Source organism: Meriones unguiculatus, chromosome 8 (assembly GCF_030254825.1).
Source record: "Meriones unguiculatus strain TT.TT164.6M chromosome 8, Bangor_MerUng_6.1, whole genome shotgun sequence".
In the NCBI taxonomy this organism is placed as follows: domain Eukaryota; kingdom Metazoa; phylum Chordata; class Mammalia; order Rodentia; family Muridae; genus Meriones; species Meriones unguiculatus.
This window is the reverse complement of record NC_083356.1, coordinates 3,306,129-3,326,982: the sequence shown is the minus strand read 5'-3', so window position 1 is coordinate 3,326,982 and position 20,854 is coordinate 3,306,129. Positions and strand designations below refer to the sequence as shown.

Genomic DNA, 20,854 nt, shown 5'->3' with positions numbered 1-20,854 from the left:
AGCATGCATGTGGCAAAACACCCACACAACATAAAAATAATGAAAAGCTTATAGCTATATAGGAGATGAACTGGAGTGGAGGAGTAAAATAAAAGGTATGAAAGGGAGAAGTATCCAACAGATATGTCCACTGAAGCACACAACACAAGTTGACTAAAAGCACAACTTGCTTATCCTCACTCCTTATGAGGGAAATTCAGTGTAAATCCCCAGGAAATATCTCTTCACAACAACTGGGTAATAAAAGTGAGTCATGAGTGTTGAGGATGTGGAAATACTGGGGCCTTCCTACCCGACAGACAGAAATGTAAAACTGTGAGGCCACTTCAGAAACAGATTTGCTGTATGAGCAAGCAAATCTACTTGTCTACAAATCTTGTACATGCTCACAAACCAAAACATGTGCCTTCCAGAAACCTGCACATGTGTGTTTATGGCAGCATTATTCAGAAAAGACAAATGTGGAGAACATCCAGCTATCCAGCAGCTGATGAACAGGCCAACCAGATGTGGCAGGCATACCTGCCAACCACATACAAGGATAAAGAGAGAGGACCTCTTTCTTTGTGCCCTACAAAATTGCTGATGAGACAGGCAGAACAGACAGCCCACAGCAGCTAGGTGTAGTGACTCACACTTATAACCCCAGCCTTCAGAAGGCTGTGACTATACCTCTTCAAATTCCAGGCTAGCCTGGATTACATAGAAAGACTCTGTCTCAACAAAATAAAACCCACACATAATACGATTGTTTATATAAAATAGCCAAAATAAATTTATTGAGACAAAATAGATTAGTTAATGTTTGTCTAGGACTGTGGATGGGAATAAAGACTGACTACACATGATCACAGATGATCTTGGGTAATGGAAATGCTTTAAAATAGGACTGCTGTGGGCTTTGAGTGTGGCGCAGGGTAGAGTGGTTGCCTTGAAATAATAAAGCTCCAAGTTCAACCCCCAGCATCACCACTAACAGAGAAAGGTGTTGATTAATCCACAGCAACTCTGAATTCACAGAAATAATTGTGCACTTGACACACGTACATTTTATGGAATACAAATTATACCTCAATAAAGCTGTATTTTAAAGTTTTGTTTACTATTATTATTTTATGTGCATGAGTGTTTGAGCGCCATGTGTATGCACAGTACCTGAGGAAGCAAAAAAAAAAAAAAAGGCATTGTTTCCTACAGGAACCAGAGTTACAGATGTTTCTGAGCCACCATGTGGGTGCTGGGAATGGAACCTGGGTCCTTTTGAAGAGCCCCTAGTGCTCCTAACCACTGAGCCTTCTTCCCAGTCCTCAGTAGAGCTGTATTTTGGTAAAAACTTAAACCCTATTTCCAAGTATTACAAAGTGCACTTACTTATTTTTTTCCTTTGTCTCTTCCTTTCTTCAAGGAGTGCTATGGTGATTCGAAGCAGGCGGTTGACATTGTGCTCAATTATTTTCAGCGTTTCCTGCATTACTTCCATTCGTGCAACTGCATGGCGAACCTCATCCATGTCAACGGCGGGCACCTCAGACAAAATGAAATCTTGAAGAGAGCGAAGAAAGCCATCTTACGGAGGAAACAAACTAATCATCTCCATACAGTCTTATGCTTTTTGGTAAGTGTGTGGCGTGGTCCACTGGGGAGCAGGGTTACCTTGCGCTTACTGTAACGTGGGGCCCTTCCCCTAGTAAACGATTAGACAGAAAGAAACCCGGAATAGAAGCCCACACAGTTAAACCAGCAAGTTAAGAAAATACAACCAAGGTTAAAACACTCTGGGCTTATTCCCCTGGCTCTGTGGGGTCTTTCCTTCTTGGTCAGATCAACCCTTCAACCTCACTTGTGATTTAGTTTCTCCTTCATTAACCCTATTCCTTCCCTCTGACTCCTTCCAGACACTTACTCCATTCTTCTAGCCAGGACTGAAGACTGCTAAGTGTTTTTTCTCTAATGTCCATAGACTTCATAGACATGGCCATTCTCTCCAACAAAAACTTTCTCTTCTTTTTCTGGTTTTCTTTGAGTGAAAGCTTCCTCGCAGGGGACGTGCTGTCGATATTGTAGCGAGTCATTATCAGCTCCACGTTGTTCATGATTTCAATCAGTCGTGCGAGGACTTCCTGTGAAAAGGAGGAATAACAGGTTTTGGTCAGGCTTACTCTCAAAATGTCAGTCATCAATATAAAGCCAACCCATTCAAGTCTTGTTAGGGCGTGAGAAGCTCTGTGATTACAGTGCCTGCTGCCCAGCCTGGGAGCCGCAGGGAGGAAAGAGAGAATGGACTCCCGCAAGTGCATGGCCACACACACACACAAGCATCCACCCAAATTTAAACAGACAAATAAAATGGAATTTTGAGAAATACTTAAGTCTTGCTAGCTAACCTCAACTTTGGGGGTGACTGGCCAGAACTGTGAATCCTAGGCCAGCCTGGGCAATATAGGGAGACCCTCCCATGTCAAAAACAAAGCCTTGCCACTGCGGCTTTACTATGAGCCTCAGATTTTCTCTCATAGAAAGAAGGAGGAGGAGGAGGAGGAGGAGGAGGAGGAGGAGGTGGAGAAAGAAAGTTGTAGGTCAGACATGATGGTTCATGCCTACAGCACTCAGAAATCACAAGTAAGAATTCAAGGCAATCCTATGGCTACAGAGGAAGTTTGAGGCTAACCTGGGCTACATGAGAACCTGTCTCAACAACTCTTCAACTAGATAAAAAGAATTTTTTTTAAGCGTTCATCATCTAGCATGACTGATGAAATTGAAAGAACATTGGGTTTTAAGCTGGCCTGGGACTCTAACTGCAGCATTTTTGTTTAAAAAAAAGCATTTTCTGTCACTAACATCCCTGAACTGCCTCCGACTTGTCTATAAAGCAAGACTGCTGAAGCAGCCGTTTCCCCTTTACAGTCGTGCACTTTGGGCCAGGGCTTTCTCAGCCCTGCAGGCTCCCTACCAGCACACTGGGCATGCTTGGAATCCCAGCACCAGGGAGATGGAGGTAGAAGGATCAGAAGTACAAGGTCATCCTTGACCATACAGGAAGTTTGAGGCTAGCCTGGGCTATAAAAGACACTGTCTCAAGCAAACAGTGAATAACTATGGGAACACATTTGATTGTCAGAATTGTCAGAAAGATGGATTGCTAAGCACCAGCTAAAGGTGGTGAGGGAGGCAGGGAAGGGCTTGCAAAATGGCTCAACCATCAGAGGAGCTTGCTTGCTGCCAAATCTGACATCAGAGTTCCACTCCCAGATCCTACTGAGTGTCAGGAGATAACTGATTTCTGAGGTTTATCTTCTGATGTCCACATGGTGCCATGGAATGTGAGGAGTACACACATAGGTATACACACACACATACACACACACCTGTGCGCACGCCATAAATAAATTTTAAGGTTTTTTTTTTAAGATTTATTTATTTTTTTATTATTTATACAGTATTCTGCCTGCATGTGTGCCTACAGGCCAGAAGAGGGCACCAGATCTCATTATAGATGGTTATGAGCCACCATGTGGTTGCTGGGAATTGAACTCAGGACCTTGGGAAGAACAGCCAGTGTTCTTAACCTCTTTGCCATCTCTCCAGCCCCAAGTTTTAAGTTTTTTGGGACCTTTTTTGGTTTGGAGTTTTTTGTTTGTTTGTTTGTTTGTTTGTTTGGTTTGGTTTGGGTTTTGGTTTTTTGAGACAGGGTTTCTTTGTGTAACAGCTTTGTAGACCAGGCTGGCCTCTAACTCACAGAGATCCGCCTGCATTTGCCTCTGCCTCTAGATTGCTGGGATTAAAGCTATGCATCACCACTGCTTGGCAAAAATAAATAAGTTTCTAAGTTCCAAGCCATTTTCACAATTCTAGAATATCATCACTCAGCAACAGCGATAATTAGTTTTTCATTAACTTACAGAAACTAGGGTGCCGCGTTAGGGTGGCTATTGCTGTGGTTAAACACCATGACCAGAAGCAACGTGGGAAGGAAAGGGTTTATTTCACTCTCAGCTCCATATAACAGTTCATCACTACATGCAGTGAGGGCAGGAACCTGGCTGGAGGCTGGCGCTGATGCAGAAACTATGGAAGGTTGCTGCCTCCTGGCTTGTCTAATATAGCTTGATCTCAAGGAGGCATTTTCTCAGCTGAGCTTCCTTCCCTCCTCTCTGATGGTTCTAACCTTTGTCAGGTTGTCATGACACTATGCAGCTCTTCTGGGAAGAGTGAACATCAATTGAGAAAATGCCCCCATCAGACTGGTCTGTAGTAAGCCTTTCAGACATTTTCTGAATCAAGGGTTTATTTCAGAGGGCCCAGCCCTCTGTGAGTGATACCAGCCCTTGGAAGGTGGGCCTGAGTCATGGAAGAAAGCAACCTGAGCAAGCCACAAAGAGCAAACCAGTAAACAGCTTTCCTCCACAGCCTCTGCTTCGTTCCCAACTCCAGGTTCCTGCCTTGAGTTCCTGCCTTGGCTTCCTCTGATAATGGACTGTGACCTGAAAGCCAAATAAAATCCTTTCCTCCCCAAGTTGCTTTTGGTTATGGTCTTTTTTTTTTTTGTTTGTTTTGTTTTGTTTTTTTTGTTTTGTTTTGTTTTGGCCACAGCAAAAGAAAAGCAAACTAAATGGCACCAATAACAACACATTGATAGTTGTGCTTAGTGTTGCTACAATAAGATTGAATTTGTAGCAGGCCCTAATTGTGGCTTCCACTGAGAGAACCAGGCCTGACACCCCCAAAAGTCGCCAGGAAGAAGGTCATAGGTCTCCAATTCCAGAAACAAGGTCATAAAATCCCCTACCGAAGGAACAGCATAGGCATCTCATGGCAGGAGAAACAGCATTTATTAATTTAGAAATTGATAAAGACATAGGCAGTTAGACATACATTTTAAATTAACTTAATTTGAATAGACGTTTATAACTTTGAAATTTTATCGTTATATAAAATTTATTTTGAACCAGGGTTGAGTTGTATATATAGAATGTCATAAAATATAATTTAAAAATTATATACCAATTTTAAAATTTAAATATACCAATTTTAAATGAGACTTGTTTTTAGTCTAAAAGGAGAAAAAATAAACAGAGAATTAATTATTCTCTCTTTACAGTTTAAAATTACAGTTGAGAGTTTAAAAAGAAACCAGAGAGTATAATTAGTGAGATAGCAGGCAGAGAGAAACAGACAAGACTTTGAGAAAAGAGAAATGGGGAATTGTTTTTTACTTCATGAATCACTATTAGCGTTACTGGATATTAAACATTTGAGTAGGGTAAATATAGGTGTAGAAGCCAGAGGTTTCCCTAAGAGGAGAGAAGATGAGGAAGCCGTTCCTGTGAATGAGAAAGGGGAAATGGGAATGGGCCATGCAGCTAGTGGTTTGTTAACCAAATAGCACGGCAGGTCAGGGGCCTAGCCTGGCTAAGCCCGAGAACCTCGGTGCCTGGTACCGAGGCTTTATCAGAGGAAATCTCATCCTCAGGGAAGGTCAGGGGCAGACAGGCAGCTTTAGAATGGAGTTAAGAAGGGGTGCAGTGGCCTTTTAGGGTCTTTAAGAGTTTGCAGTTTTGCAGCTCTGAAAACAGTGGGATAGAAACAAAGTAGTAAAAGCAGCTGGCAGTGAGGGAAACCACAGCATTTGTTTGTTTGTTTGTTTGTTTGTTTTATAACCAAGATGGCGGCCAATCATGTGATTGTCCTTAATTGCCCTAAGTTAAGATGGCCATGAAACCATGTGCTCTCCTCTTAGGTATATAACTTTTAAATTATATTTTATGACATTCTATATATATGATTCAACCCTGGTTCAAAATAAATTTTATATAACGATAAAATTTCAAAGTTATAAACGTCTATTCAAATTAAGTTAATTTAAAATGTATGTCTAACTGCCTATGTCTTTATCAATTCCTAAATTAATAAATGCTGTTTCTCCTGCCATGAGCTGCCTATGATCGAGATTCACCGCTAGGTTTTCTGGCTAATGGGTTTGCTATAATAGATTCAAATGTAATTTTAAAATTGCTTTATACTGTTCAATGATACTGTTGGTTTTAAAACTCATAACTCAGGGGTTACTACATACAAGTTTTTACCAACACTCTAAGATCTATTACTTTTAGAGACATTTATGTATTTATGTTAAAACTTGGTCACTGTGCTATATCTTTACTTCTTTACTATCGAAAGGTTAAAATACGCTTGGTCTTGTTTTCTAAAAATGTTAATATTATTAATCTATAGTATAGCCTTAGACTTTTATATGCTACGAACTTTTTATATACTAAATCATACAGAAAACTGTTGTGCTCTATATTTGTGACTTTTCAGGCTCCAACTTAACAGCGACAAACCCTAAAGTCCTAATATTTAATGGTTAACAAATGCAAGTTAATAGTCAGTCATCTCACAGATGATCAAGTCCTCTAACATGTCCAAAAATATATTTATAGTCGTACAGATGCAAACATGGTCCCCCTGCCATCTTTGATAAACAGCTGAGGATGGTCCTTGAGTCACCATACAGGAGTTGGTAAAAATAGTAAGAGAGGAGTCTTCCCAACAGGCTCATCTACAACAAAAACTATGCTCCAGATCTTGGCTGCTGCTCTGAGGCTGTTGGCATTCCCGCACAGAAAACAAGAGGTCTGCAATGCCCCATCCAGCCAGGGTATAGCCAAAAGTCAATTCTGCCAGGTGACTGTTTCAAATGCAGCCAAAGGGGATGCTGGTCCCACAGCTGCCTCAACAAGCCATGGCTGCCTGCCGACAGACTGGCCTCTGGAAATGTAAATGCTCCCATGCAGGCTTGTCCTCTGTGCCCAACCATGGAGGTTCAACCAGCACAAGAGCCACGGACACTTCCAGCCTTCCAGCTCCTTGGCCTGGCGGAGGACAAATGGCTCCTTGATTCTGCAACCTCCACCACCCTTGCCCAGCCCAGGGTTAACACTGCAGGTCTGTTTTGGCCTCACACTGGGGTCCCGTAGACATGTTGCCAACCTCTGTCTTAGGAGACTTCTGATGCCTTCTCAGTTCTCTTCATATTGCGGAGACCAGGCCTTAAGACTGAGTCCTAGAGTTGCTATTGTCAAGCCTAGACACAATATGCCTTGTTGCCAGACTCAAGAAACAGGCCTGGGGAGAACCTTCCCTATCATTGGACTGGGGGAGGGGCATTGGAGAAGAGGGAGGGAGAGTGGGATTGAGAGGGGATGGGGGCTATGGCTGGGATACAAAATGAATAAACTGTAATTAATATAAAAAATAAAAATAAAAGAAACAGGCCTGAATGTAACCTTCTACTCCCCTTCAGCTAAAGGACAATAAATGTTCATAGCAGTCTCACCTATGTCTCATTGTACATAACTAGATACAAAGGCCTAAAAAAAAAAGTGTTGTTTGAGCATCTAAGAAAGTGTCTTACGGTTGGTAAACACAAGTTATACATGTTTGAGTGTCTAAGAAAGTGTCTTAAGGTTGGTAAACGCAAATTATAAATGTTTGAGGGTCTTAGAAAGTGTTTTAAGGTGGTGAATGCAATTTTATAAAGGCTGCAATGTCTAAGGTGATTTAAGGTATCCTAAATAGATAAAAAGGCTTAATATTTCTCCTGTTGCTATGCTGTTATATTGACTGTCTAGAGCTTTGACCTTTATCAATAGAGCTCTGATTTATTAATCTAACTCTAATACAAAACATCCCACTATATCACACACTATCATGGTTCCAAGCTCAAGGTTTTAAATCTCTATAACGTGTACTTATACTAAAGGTTAAGATCAAGTGAGCTTTCCCTTCTACTTCACAAAAGGCTTCTGCCCTTTCAGAGCTCACCGTAAGGAATGGTTATGCTGTTAACACAGATGTGTATGCCCACTGCCTTTTCTACAATGTATATTTCAGTGCAGAATCCAACTGTGATGCTAACATGTCTAAAGTTTTACCTCCTTCAAAAAACTTAAAAGTAATTCTTGTAAGCTGCAGGAAATCAACCTGAATCCACCTCTTAGGTCAATTAGGCTCCATTTAAGTACAGCACTTACTGCCTATCTCAGAGGGTCAGCAGGAAGTAGCCAGAAGAGAATCTCTGCCTGATATTCACTTATTATTAACAAAAGGGTGGAATGGAGTGCTTTAGTCCCAGGACAAGTAGCTGCAGCTTCTCCCAGCATTTCTCAGTCCCTACTTGCTGCCTTGCGTGGCTGGCAACTCTCTACTGACAACCCTCTACCCTGAACTTTCCAGGGCAGAGGCTTCCCTTCCTCTTCTTGACCATGTAATCTGGCCATTTTGTTGCTATTATTTTTTCTTTTTCTCTTACCCCCTTGCATGGTAACCAAGAGCTGCTTCCAATGAATCTAAATGTATATACTTTAACTTGTCTTACATGAGAAGCAGCCCAAGTTCCTCATTTTTTAAGTATAGAAAAGGGGAGGAATGTTAGTAGTTAGGCCGCCTGCTTCTGGGTTGCTTAGCAACCCATGTCATCATGTGTCACTGGCCAGGTAGCCACACCTGGCAGGCGCGGTTACCTTGCTCCTTAAAAGGACCAACCCACCACTATGTCTCTCTCTTGCCCTCTCTTGCCTTCCTCCTCTTTCTCTGTTGGGGTGCCCCCTCTCTTCCCCCTATCACGTCTCACTCTCTCCTTCTCTCTCTCTTCATCTCCAGCTAATAAACCTCTTTCATATAAAATCTGCTGTGCACATCATCATCACTTATTTGGTCCAAACAATACATGTGTGCATATGTGTTTGTAACATCTATAGAAACACAGATTTTTTTTTTTTTTAAATAGCAACCATGTGGCCTGCCATGTGATGTGAGTCCGCCATTTTGAAATTGCCACATGGTGTGGCCTAGGGCAAAAAAAAAAAAATTACAGAACTTCTTAGTCATAATGAATTCTGTTTATTATCCTATCTCCTTTTAGAATAAGAAGACAAGTCTCATTTTAAATTGGTATTGATTTTAGCAACTAAATTGTTTATACTGATAAAATAAAAAAGTCATAAGACCTGGACCTGCCACTGCTTAGATGGACCCCAGATGAATACACCCACCTGGTTTTGAAATGGAATTTTTTCCCTTGGTCTTGGGGTTCCTCAGTTTCACAATTACTGGACAAATTTTAACTTCTGTTTCTAGTCTAAATTTTTCTCAGCAGATTTTCACCTGGCCGAAAGATTCCATTCAAGCTGAGATTAAAAGCTGAGATCTAGAGTTGCTAAAAGCTGATGTAAACCAGTCCAGCTGATGTGATGGTTCCGTGTCTTCAACTGTATCACTAATTAGATGGTTTTGATAAGTGCCCCATTGCCTAGCTTTTGACTAGCCTTTCAGCCTTCCTGAGCCCCCAATATCTCCATCTTAATGTCAGCCTGACACCCTGAAAAGTCACCAGGAACTAGGCCATACATCACCAATTCCAGAAACAAAGTCATAAAATCCCCTACCCAAGGAACAGCCTGAGGGTAACCACAAGAACGGGAAGGTATCTTATCTCAGGGTGGGGCATCTATGCTGGGCAGCCCACCATAGTAGAACATTCATGGCACAGAAAATACCTAATATTCATGAGGTCTGTAGATAGCTCATTCATGTTAGTTATGTTAGTAAGCCAATCACTTTGTAACAAGCTTGCCCTTGCTGAATGTCATCCAGTCCTATAACTGCTAAGCTGGGAATTCCTGGTTCTTACTCAAACCCTGATTTAAAAAAAAAAAAAAAAACAACAAAAACCCTGCCATGCAGCTGCTGGGGCTCTCTCCTCTCTGATCCACTGTGTTGGTGATGGTGGAGAGACCCAGCTTAAGCCCAAATAAAGCTCTTTGCTCTTGCATAGGTGGTCTGACTCCTGGTGGTCTTTGGGGACCTTAAGATCTGGGCATAACACCACATTTATTTAATATATGAGAGTCCATCTACTTCAAGTTAAATTTGACCTAGGATTTAAACACCAAGAAGCATGGTATCATATCTAATTTCCTTTTGTTTACCATATTTGCATTCATTTTAAAGTGTGACTATAATTTGTAGAGTATTAATGAATATAATTCTAAAGGAATCAAAATGTTGAAAGCATTTATTTATTCATTTATTTATTATATTTTGGATTTTCAAGATAGGGTTTCTCTGTGTAGCCCTGGCTTTCCTGTACTCTTTGTAGACCTGGCTGGCCTCGAACTTACAACAATCTGCCTGTCTATGCCTCCCTGAGTGCTGGGATTACAGGCTTGCACTACCAAGCCTGGCAGTGAAAACATTTTCAAACCAGTTGTCGTGACACAGGCCCATAAACCCAGCAGTTGGTGGCAGAGGTAATGGAGGAAGGAGAATCAGGGGTTAAAGGTCAACCCTGGCTGTGTAGCATTCAAGGCCAGCTTGAACTAATATGAAATTCTGACTTGGCAAAAGAAAAATAAGGGTTTTTTTTGTTTGTTTTTGTTGTTATTGAAACAGGGTTTCTCTGTGTAGCACAGGCTGTCCTGGAACTCACTCTATAGACCAGGCTGGCCTCAAATTCACAGAGATCTGCTTTCCTCTAGCCCCTGTGTGCTGAGGTTTAAGGTGTGTACAACAAGCCCAGTGGAGAAAACAGCTTCTTTTTTTTAAAGATTTATTTATTATGTATACAATGTTCTGTCTGCGTGTACACCTGCACTCCAGAAGAGGGCACCAGATCTCATTATAAATGGTTGTGAGCCACCACGTGATGGCTGGGAATTGAACGCAGGACCTCTAGAATAGCAGCCAGTGCTCTTAACCTCTGAGCCATCTTTCCAGCCACAGAAAAACATCTTCTTGATGGTGGTTTTAGTAATTATTTCTCAGATGTGACACTAAAATCAGAGGCAGCTAAAGTGCATATATGTTAAACAAGACTTTGAAGCTTAAAATTAAATATAGGGCTGGAGAGATGGTCAACAGTTAAGAACACTTGGTGCTCTTGCAGAGGACCTGGATTTCATTTTCAGCACACAGTTGCTCACAGCCATCTGTTGGTATAGTGTTCCTTTGGAATGTATACACCTTAACCTTGTTCATTCAAATGCTGATTTCTCTCCCCCACTCTCTGGTTTCAGTCCGGACATTGCATTGTGATACTTAGTCTAAGCATCACCTGTCTCAACTTTGTGTAAACATGCCAAAATAAAACAACCCAGGCACAGTGTTGAGCAATGGAGAGGGGAGGAGCCAGAGGAGAGGAAGGTAAGAGAAGGACAGGAAGGAGTGGAAGGCAGAGAAAGAGTGGGGAGCTGAGGCTGGGAGAGCAGAGGCAGGAGGAGAGGTCTTGGAACGACATGGAGAATGAACCAGACCTAAGATTTCACAAAAAGCCAGTATAATGGGTGAATCTAAATGTTAGGAAATTATGCCTTAGAGGGTTAAGATGGAGTAATTATTGCCAAGCATTGTGATCTAGATTAATTAAATAAATCCCAGTCTCTGTGTGGTGATTTGGGTATACAGCTGTTTAGGATTAACCACAGCATTAATAAAAGATAAATCAATAGTAAATATTAATTGTCACCTACAACAACCATCTGTATCTCCTGTTGCAGAGGATCTGGCACCATCTTCTGACCTCCACAGGTACCAGGCACACACACTGCACATTTATATACATACAGGAAAAACACTCAAACATATACAATAATATATTTTATTTTGAGAAGAGGTCTCACTATGTAGGCTTTTCTGGCCTGCAACTCTCTATGTAGACTAAGGCTGAAAATAAAAAGTTTTGGTTTTCATTTTGTTTTTCGAAACAGGGTTTCTCTGTGTAGCGTTGGCCATCCTGGACTTGCTTTGTAGACCAGGCTAGCCTCAAACTCACAGAGATCCACCTGTCTCTGCCTCCCAAATGCTGGGTTAAAGGTGTGCACCACCACTGCCCTACTACTAAAAATACTTTTAAGAAGGGCACAGTGGCACATGCCAGTAATCCCAGAACTCTGGGAGGCAGAAGCAGGAGGATCTTTGTGAATTAGAGGCCAGTCTGATCTACAAAGTGAGTCCAGGACAGCCAAAGCTAAAAAAAAAAAAAAAAAAAAAAAAACCCACAAAAACAAAAAAAGAAAAAGAAGGGGGGGGCAGCTAAAGGGAGGAGAGAGAAGAGAAGGGAAGGAGAGGAGAGCGAACAAACCTTATCAGGCTGTCTAAAATAAAAGATCTATCCTGGCATGGTGGCACCCAACTATTATTCCATACTTGGAAATCTAACACAGGAAATTTGTGGTGAGATCAATGCCAGCCTAGAACACATACTACAGAGTTTATAGGTAGCCTGGGCTACATGAACCCTGTATCAAACAAAACAAAAATAGGTGTGGCTATATCAGTGTAGGCCAAGAATATGAAGAAACTAGAATTTGCAAGGTAGTGTAATATGTTACAATCATTTTCAAAAATAGAAGTTTCACAAACAATTGAGTATGGACCCTGCCATTCCTCTATTCAGTATTCACCCACGAAAATATGTCACTACTTCATAATTCATGTTCATAGCAGTACAAGTAGCAGCCCAAATCTAGGAAAAGCCTAGACATCCATGTTATGGTTGGAATCTCCAATGTCCCCACAGGCTGCTACTCTGACATCCAGACCCCAGGTGGTGATGCTGTTCCGCAGGCTGTGGTGCCCGAGGGATCAAAGTGGACCAGTGGACCCGCCCCTGGCTTGAGATGGCTTTCATCTTCCTGGCACCTCACAGCCATCCGACTATCCTGTCTTCCCATCATGCAGAGGTTAAAATCCCTCTGAAAAATGGGAGCCAAAACCAAACCCTTCCTACAGAGTCAACTAACCTGGGGTCCATGGGAGCTCACAGAGACTGAAGCACCAAAGTGCTTACATGGGCTGGACCTAGACCCCCTACACACATGTAGCAGATAAGCAGCTTGGTCAACATTGTAGGTCCCCTAACAATGGGAGTAGGGGCTGGTTGTCTCTGACCCTGTCCCCGGCTTCTGGATCCCTTTCTCCTAGCTGGGCTGCTTTGTCTGGCCTCAGTGGGAGCAGATGCACTCAGTCCTGCTTTGACTTGAGGTGCTAGGGTGGGTTGGTACCCCTTGGGGGCCCCCCCTTCTCTGAAAAGGAGGAGGAGAAGGAATGGGGGAGGGTTGTGTAGGAATGGGAAGAGGAGGGAGGGGGCTGGGATCAGGCCATAGAGTGATTAAGTAATAAATAAATGAGTAGATAAATAAATAAACCCTTCCTTCTAATACCTAACCATAGTGGATTATCATGAAGATTAAATGTAGTTAGCTGTAAATGAGTAAATGCTAAACACTATTTTTTTTTTTTTAACTTTTAGTTTCCTGAGATGTTCTCACTATGCAGTTTGGACTGAATTGCACTGGATGTCACGCATAGCTGTCCTCTGCCTCAGAGCCCTGGGATTATAGGTGTGTGCCACCACTCTGGTTTTGTGGAAAGCATATGAATGCTGCTTGTTATTTCATGGTTGCTAAAGCAGGCATGGTGGCACAGGACTTTAATCCCAGTACTTGAGAGGCAGAGACAAGCAGGTCTATGATTTTGACACAGCCTATTGGTCTACAATAGTGAGATCCAGAAGAGCCAGGGCTACATAGAGAGGCCGTATCTCAAAAATAAACAAGCAACCAGTCCTGAAGAGACCTGATAAGCTAGGGTCAGATGAAAGGGGAGGAGGTCCTCCCCTATCAGTGGACTTGGAAAGGGGCAGGGAGGAGATGAGAGAGGGAGGGTGGGATTGGGAGGGAATGAAGGAGGGGGCTACGGCTAGGATACAAAGTAAATAACCTGTGATTAATATAAAAAATAAAAATAAATAAACAAGCAAATAGGTAGATAAATTCTTGCTATGTGACACAGAATGGAAAGGTAGAAGCTAGTCTAAAGCAAGACAAACCCGGAGAGGCACACAGTGATAATACCAAAGGAACACTCTTGTACCCACCCCTTAGAAAAGAGATACTGTTAAAAGCTGCTGGTGCTATGTCTCAGGGGATTCCTTCTCAATACCCAGAAAAAACTACTATGAATTTTATCTTCTCCAGTTTTAACCCTGTAACAGACGGAAAAATTATCTTTGCCTACTTTGCCTCCATTACCCAATGACGCCTGAGTCTAATTCTTGGGAAATCGAAAGTGTCACTTTACACGGAAAGATTTGAGTTAAAGTTGTTTCCCTGGTGTTGCAATGTGGAGTAGCAGGGTACTTCCCCAGCACAATGAAGTCCTAGGTTCCATCCCAGAACCACAAAAACCAGGTGATAAACAGCTGTAATCCCAGCACCTGGGAGATAACACCCAAAGGGTTAGAAATTCAAGGTGATCTGTGGCTACACAGTGAGGTAGAGGCCAGTCTGGCTTACTTGAGGATCTGTCTCAGAACACAGGAGGATGAATTACCCCTTAGTTATTTTGGATAAGATAAATGTGATTGCCAAGAGCCCTTCTAAGGAGGATGTGTTTGAATCATTCTTTAAACAGATACTAGTTAATTTTGCAATGAGGCTATATCCTGATAAAACAATTGAAAGCTGAAAATATTGTAATTCTGGCCAGCAGGAGCCCACTAGCCTGAGCTTAGTACCTGCCTGAACCCACAGTGGAAGAAAAAGTGAATCTCAAAATTTGTTCTCTAGCTTATATGCTCACTCTCTCTCTCTCTCCCCCCTCCATTTCTTGCTCTTTCACACACACACAATAACACTAATAATAAGATAATTTTAAAAGAAAAATATTAGTTCAAACCAGGTGGATCCCAGCATTTGGGAGGTAAATGTAGGGAGCTCTCTATGAGTTCTGGGCTACCCTGGTCTACACAGAGTTCCAGGACAGCCAGGGCTAAAAAGAAAAGTAATATTTGTTCTCAACCTAGGTATGGTGGTAAAGTATGCCTATATTTCAGCACTTGGGAGGTGGAGGAAGGAAGATTTTGAATTGAAGGCCAGCTTGGACTGCATAGGGAGAACTTGTCTCAAAACATATTCAGCCTGGTCTACAGAGCAAGATCCAAGACTGCCAACATTACACAAAGAAAATCTTTGTCATGAAAACAAAACAAAACAAACAAACAAAAAAAAAAAATAAAAAAAGAAAGACAGAAAGAAAAAGAGAAAGAAAAATATTATAACCAAGTGTGGTGGTTTGAATAAGAACAACCCTCACAGGATCATATATTTTAATGCTCAGTTAACAAAGAGTGGCTCTGTTTGACAGGATTAGAAGGATTAAGAGGTGTGGCCTTGTTGGAGGAAGTGTGTCACTGGGGAGGAGGCTTTGAGGTTTCAAAAACCCAGAGTCTCCTCTCTCCCTCCCTCTCTCTCTCTCTCTCTCTCTCTCTCTCTCTCTCTCTCTCTCTCTCTGCTTACAGACCAGGATGTAACTCTCAGCTACTGCTTCAGTGCCATGTATGCACCATGATCCTTGCCATGATGCTAACAGACTAAGCATCTGAAACCGTAAACAATCCTTCAGTTAGATGCTTTCTTGCTTTCTTTCATAAAAATTGCTTCCATCATGGTGTCTCTTTACAGCATGGTAAAGGCATGGTGGTACATGCCTTTAATCTGAGCCCTTGGGAAGTCAAGGCCTGAACATCTCTGTGATTTCTGCTCCAGCCTGCTGTGTCTATGTCAGTCAAAGAATTAACAGAAGCCCACATGCAAACCTGGCAGTAGTGCCGCACACCTGTAATCCCAGCACTCGGGAGGCAGAGGCGGGTGGATCTCTGAGTTTGAGGCCAGCCTGGCCTACAAAGCAAGTTCCAGAACAGCCAAGGCTACACAGAGAAACCCTGTCTCAAAAAAAAAAAAAAATTCAAAAAAGAAAAGTAGAGAAGAGAAGAGAGAAGAATATTTGTTTGGGGGTGGAGAGATGGCTTGGAGGTTAAGAGCACTGGCTGCTCTTCCAGAGGTCCTGAGTTCAATTCCCAGCAACCACATGGTGGTTCACAGCCATCTATAATGGGATCTGGTGCCCTCTTTTGGTGTGCAGGTGTACATGCAGATAGAGCACTCATATACATAAAATAAATAAATCCTAAAAAAAAAAAAGAAAGAAAGAAAAGAAAAAAGAAAACAATCACATTTAACATTCATAAAGCTCCGAGTTTGATTCTCCAGCACCACATAAAATTAGGCATACTGGCACAAGCTTATGATCCCTGCAACTAGGATGTAAGTAAAGGCTGGAGGATTGGGAGCTCAGAGTTAACTTCAGTTACAGGGTGGAATTTGAAGCCAGCCTACACTAATTGAAATCCTATCTCAAAACATAGCTATAGATATAGATGATAGAGATAGGAATAGAGATAAATTATAGATAGAGATATAGGCTGGGCATGATGGTGCACATCTTTGATTCCAGCATTTGGGAGGTAAATGTAGGGAGCTCTCTATGAGTTCTGGGCTACCCTGGTCTACACAGAGTTCCAGGACAGCCAGGGCTAAAAAGAAAAGTAATATTTGTTCTCAAATATGGTAAGTAAAGTATGCCTATATTTCAGCACTTGGGAGGTGGAGGAAGGAAGATTTTGAATTGAAGGCCAGCTTGGACTGCATAGGGAGAAGTTGTCTCAAAACATATTCAAAGTCAAGGCTGTGTGCATAGCCTCCTACTAGATCATAAAAATGTGCCACGCAGTGGTGTCAGCACGCCTTTAATCCCAGAACTCGGGAGGCAGAGGCAAGTGGATCTCTAAGGTCAGCCTGGTCCAGATCGGTGAGGGGCTACACAGAGAAACCCTATCACAAAAAAGCAAAACAAAACAAAAAAGCAAAAAAGCTACAAAGTCTACTTGAAATCTTGTGGACTGAGGCACCTGGAATTTGATCTGACGGCTATATCCTGGCTAAAGGACAGGCAGCAGTCTTTATGACTGAGCTGCTTCTGATGACGATGCAAGGAAACCTCAAAGTGACATTTGCAAAGAATAAATCCTAGGAGGTGAACAATGTGCTGGCTAATTTTATGTCAACTTGGTACAACCTAGAGTCATCTAAGAGGAGTGAAGCTAACTGAGAAAATGCCCCCAGAAGATCCAGCATTAAGCAGACAAACAAGTAGAGCATTTTCTTAATTAGTCATTCATGAATGACTAATTCATGAATGAGGGCCCAGCCCATTGTCAGTGGAACCATTCCTGGGCTAGTGCACCTGGGTTCTATAAGAAAGCAGGCTGAGCAAGCCATGAGGAGCAAGCCAGTAAGCAGCACCCCTCCATGGCCCCTGCATCAGCTCCTGCCTCCAGGGTCCTTGTCCTGCTTGAGTTCCTGTCCTGACTTCCTTCAATGATGGGGAAATGTAAACCAAATAAATAAACCCTTTACTCCCCAAGCTGCTTTGGTCATTGTCTTAGTTGGTGCTCTGTTATTATGAAGAGACACCATGACCACAGCAGCTTTTATAAATGAAAGCATTTAATTGGGGCTGGCTTAAAGTTTCAGAGGTTTAGTCCATTATCAGAATTGCTGGGAACATGACAGTGTGCAGGCAGACACAGTGCTGGAGAAGGAGCTGAGAGTTCTATATTCGGACCCACAGGCAGCAGGAATAGAGAGCACCTGGGCCTGGACCTGGCTTGGGTCTTTTGAAACACTTCCTTCAACAAGGCTACACCTCCTAATCCTTTCAAATAGTGCCATTCCCTAAGCTTTAAATATAGGAACCTGTGGGAGTCACTCTTATTCACACCACCACTGTCCTGTTTCATCAAAGCACCTATCATCTATTGCTTACAATACCCAGGACCACCAGCCCTGGGACGGCCCTGTCTACAGTGGGCTGGGCCCTCCCCCATCAACCACTACATAAGAAAATGCCCTACAGGATTGCCTACAGCCTGATCTCCTGAAGGCATTTTCTCAACTGAGGATTCCTCCTCTCTGATGACTTTAGCTTGTGTCAGGTTGACATAAAAACATCCAGCACATAGGACAAACAAGAAAACTGGAAGAACCTTTGGAGAAAAGCAGCGTGTCTGTACCAGTGATTCACTTTTCATAGGCGTCAGCAGAAGTGGTGTATCTGTAAATATCAGCCAAGTACAACCTCCTGGGAGCCTTCACTGTGTCCTTGAAACATAATAGGCCTTTGACCAAAGAACCAGGCATGAAAGCCAAGTCACCATGACACGGCTCAGCAAATCTGGAGTTGTGACTCTGTTTCCAAACTCCAGGTTCACTGGAGAATAAGGAGCACCACACCCTTTATGGTAAGGAAGGCTGTCCACCACACCCTGAAATTAACCTATCCTTACACCTATTGCTCTTTTTGTTGTTGTTTTTGAGACAGGGTTTCTCTGTGTAGCCTTGGCTATCCTAGACTCACTCTGTAGACCAGGCTGGCCTTGAACTCACAGAGATCTGCCTGCCTCTGCCTCCTGAGTGCTGGGATTACAGGTGTGCACCACCGTGCCTGGCTCTACCTTAGACCTATTGCAAAGCAGATATGAATAAGGCATTTGTGAAATAACTGCACAGGAGAATCATAATTACCCATAAGTCATGGCAAGAAGAATGCGTGTTTTGAAACCTGGAGGACAGAGAGATGGCAGCTGTCCTGGGGCTACAGAGATGGCTCTGATTTAATTAAGAGGACTTGCTACTTTTTGCAGATGACCTAGGTTTGGTTCCCAGCACCACATGGCAGTTCACAGCCCTCTGTAAGTCCAGTTCTTCAGGATATGATGCCCCTCATCTGGTCTCAGGAAGCACTAGGCATGTGTGTGGAGCACATAAATATGTCCAGTTGAGAAGCTGAAGAATTAAAAATCAGTGGGTATTGGTTTATAAGCATGAACAAAGGCCTGAAATATTCAGACTAACTCTATAACCTATATTTCTTTTAATTGTCATGAAACCTATATTTTTAAATTATAGGCCCATGTCAAACTAAAGTCTCTCAGTATTTTTCCGGAGAACAGGAGAATGTATAACAGCCCCTCCTGACCCTAGCCATCTGCGAGGACGGAGATAAGGAAATGAACAAGCAAAGACTTCCACCCTGTTGCAGAAGAAAATAACATTGTCTAGCAGGCAATCCAGATGGTCCTAATTCCCCTCCCAAATAGCCCCTGACCTTTTGACCAAAGGCATGTAGCCCCACTTCTCAGAGAGACCACAAGATAAGCAAATTGCTTTTCCCACCTTTAACAGTAGCCGAATCTGCACGTATCAGGAAAGAACAGATATCCTCCAGATGTCTGGGACAGAATTGACTGGACCTGGTGCCCAAATAGACCCTATATCTGCTCCCATAATGTCAGACCTATAACCCTCTCTCTCCCTGCACTTTTTCCTTTAAAAACCCGAGGCTTTCCTGACTTGCTGCTGAATCTCGCCTGAGTGCAGAGATAGCCCCATCGTGAGATGGCTTGAATAAACCTTTTGCAATTGCATCGATTCAGTCTCCTGAGTTCCCTTCATCTGCCTCCCTGAAAATCAGGCTCCTGCTAGGCCTAACAGGCCATCCAGGTGGAGACATGTCCAGCCACCCGGGGAAAGGAGCTAGCTTTACTACATTCTTCTCCTGCCTACTAGAGACACAGTTGCTAGGAAACCAGCCCAGATGGCCAGGCCAGAACCATTTATGGTCTTGGCGCCTAAAGTAAACCAATCATTTCAAAAGTCAGTTTTCCTTACCCAATCATGTAAAGCCAAGGCATGTATATAACCTGCCGCTTGCGGTTTTTCCCTTTAAAAACCCTGTTCCCCTAGACCTCTGGGCTGCACTCCTCCTCTTCAACCAGGGAGGTTGCTGTGACCTGAGCTTGAGCTTGTAATAAAACGATCCTCAAGTGTTTTGCAGCAGAGTTGATTCCTGGTGGTCTTTTGGAGGTCTCATGAACTGGGCATAACACAGTCAAAATATCATTTGCATAAAGTAATAAATAAATCTAAAAAGCTTTAACACAGATATCTTTAATATACTTTGTATATTCTTTTTTTATTTTTTATTTTTTTGAGACAGGGTTTCTCTGCATAGCTCTGGCTGTCCTGGAACTTACTTTGTAGACCAGGCTGGCCTAGAACTCAGAGATCCTCCCGAGTCTGCCTCCCAAGCGCTGGGATTAAAGGCATTTACCCCCACTGCCAGGCTCACTTTGTATAGTCCTAAGAGTTTAACAGAAGTTTTTGACTATGTAGATTTTATTTTTCAAGCCTCTTTTACAAATGTCTTTGCTATGAAGAATAAAAAACTGTGATTTACCAGCTGGTCATGAATTGAAGCAGGAAGGATTCAGAAATGTGTATATACCCAAATCATGTACAAAACAAAATATAAACTGATTCCTATTCTGTCCCATGAGCAGAATCAAAAACTATGCACTGCTATCAAAATTACCAAATAACCTTATCAAAGCTGGATTTGAAAACACACACACATACAGAGAAAGGAAGACTGGTTTTTCAAGACAGGGTTTCTCTGTGTAGCCTTGGCTCTCCTGGACCCACTCTGTAGACCTCTGTCTCTGCTGGGATTAAAAGCGTGCACACCATACCTTGCATATATAATTCTTACATTAAATTAAAATAAGCAGAGAATGTATATCACAGTGAACAGCTTGATGGTTAAATGGAAGTTAGGGCAGAAGTGAGGGAAAGACATTTCAGAGGGTTATAATGCATAAACAGCTGGGCGTGGTGGCACACACTTTTAATCCCAGCACCTGGGAGGCAGAGGCAGGGGTGTCTCCATGAGTTCAAGGCCAGCCTAGTCTACAAAGCAAATTCCAGGACAGCTGTTACAAGAAATCCTGTCTCAAACAAACAAACAAGAAACAACAACAACAACAAAAAAAAAAAAATCAAAAAATTAGGGGATGAGGAATTAATTCATTCTGTTGATTCTGCTGAAGTTTCCA

The 20,854-nt window shown here is 42.4% G+C and overlaps 1 protein-coding gene across 1 annotated transcript in view; it reads right to left on the bottom strand.

Annotated features, from left to right (window-relative positions):
- Fam186a (family with sequence similarity 186 member A) overlaps positions 1-20,854 on the bottom strand; it is a 50,720-nt gene that overhangs the window by 19,990 nt on the left and 9,876 nt on the right. Inside the window, exons 2-3 of the mRNA XM_060390496.1 lie at positions 1,904-2,120; positions 1,372-1,542 (exon numbers count right to left, since the gene is read on the bottom strand). Coding sequence (XP_060246479.1) covers positions 1,372-1,542; positions 1,904-2,120 — 388 coding nt within the window. The remainder of the gene's footprint in view (positions 1-1,371; positions 1,543-1,903; positions 2,121-20,854) is intronic.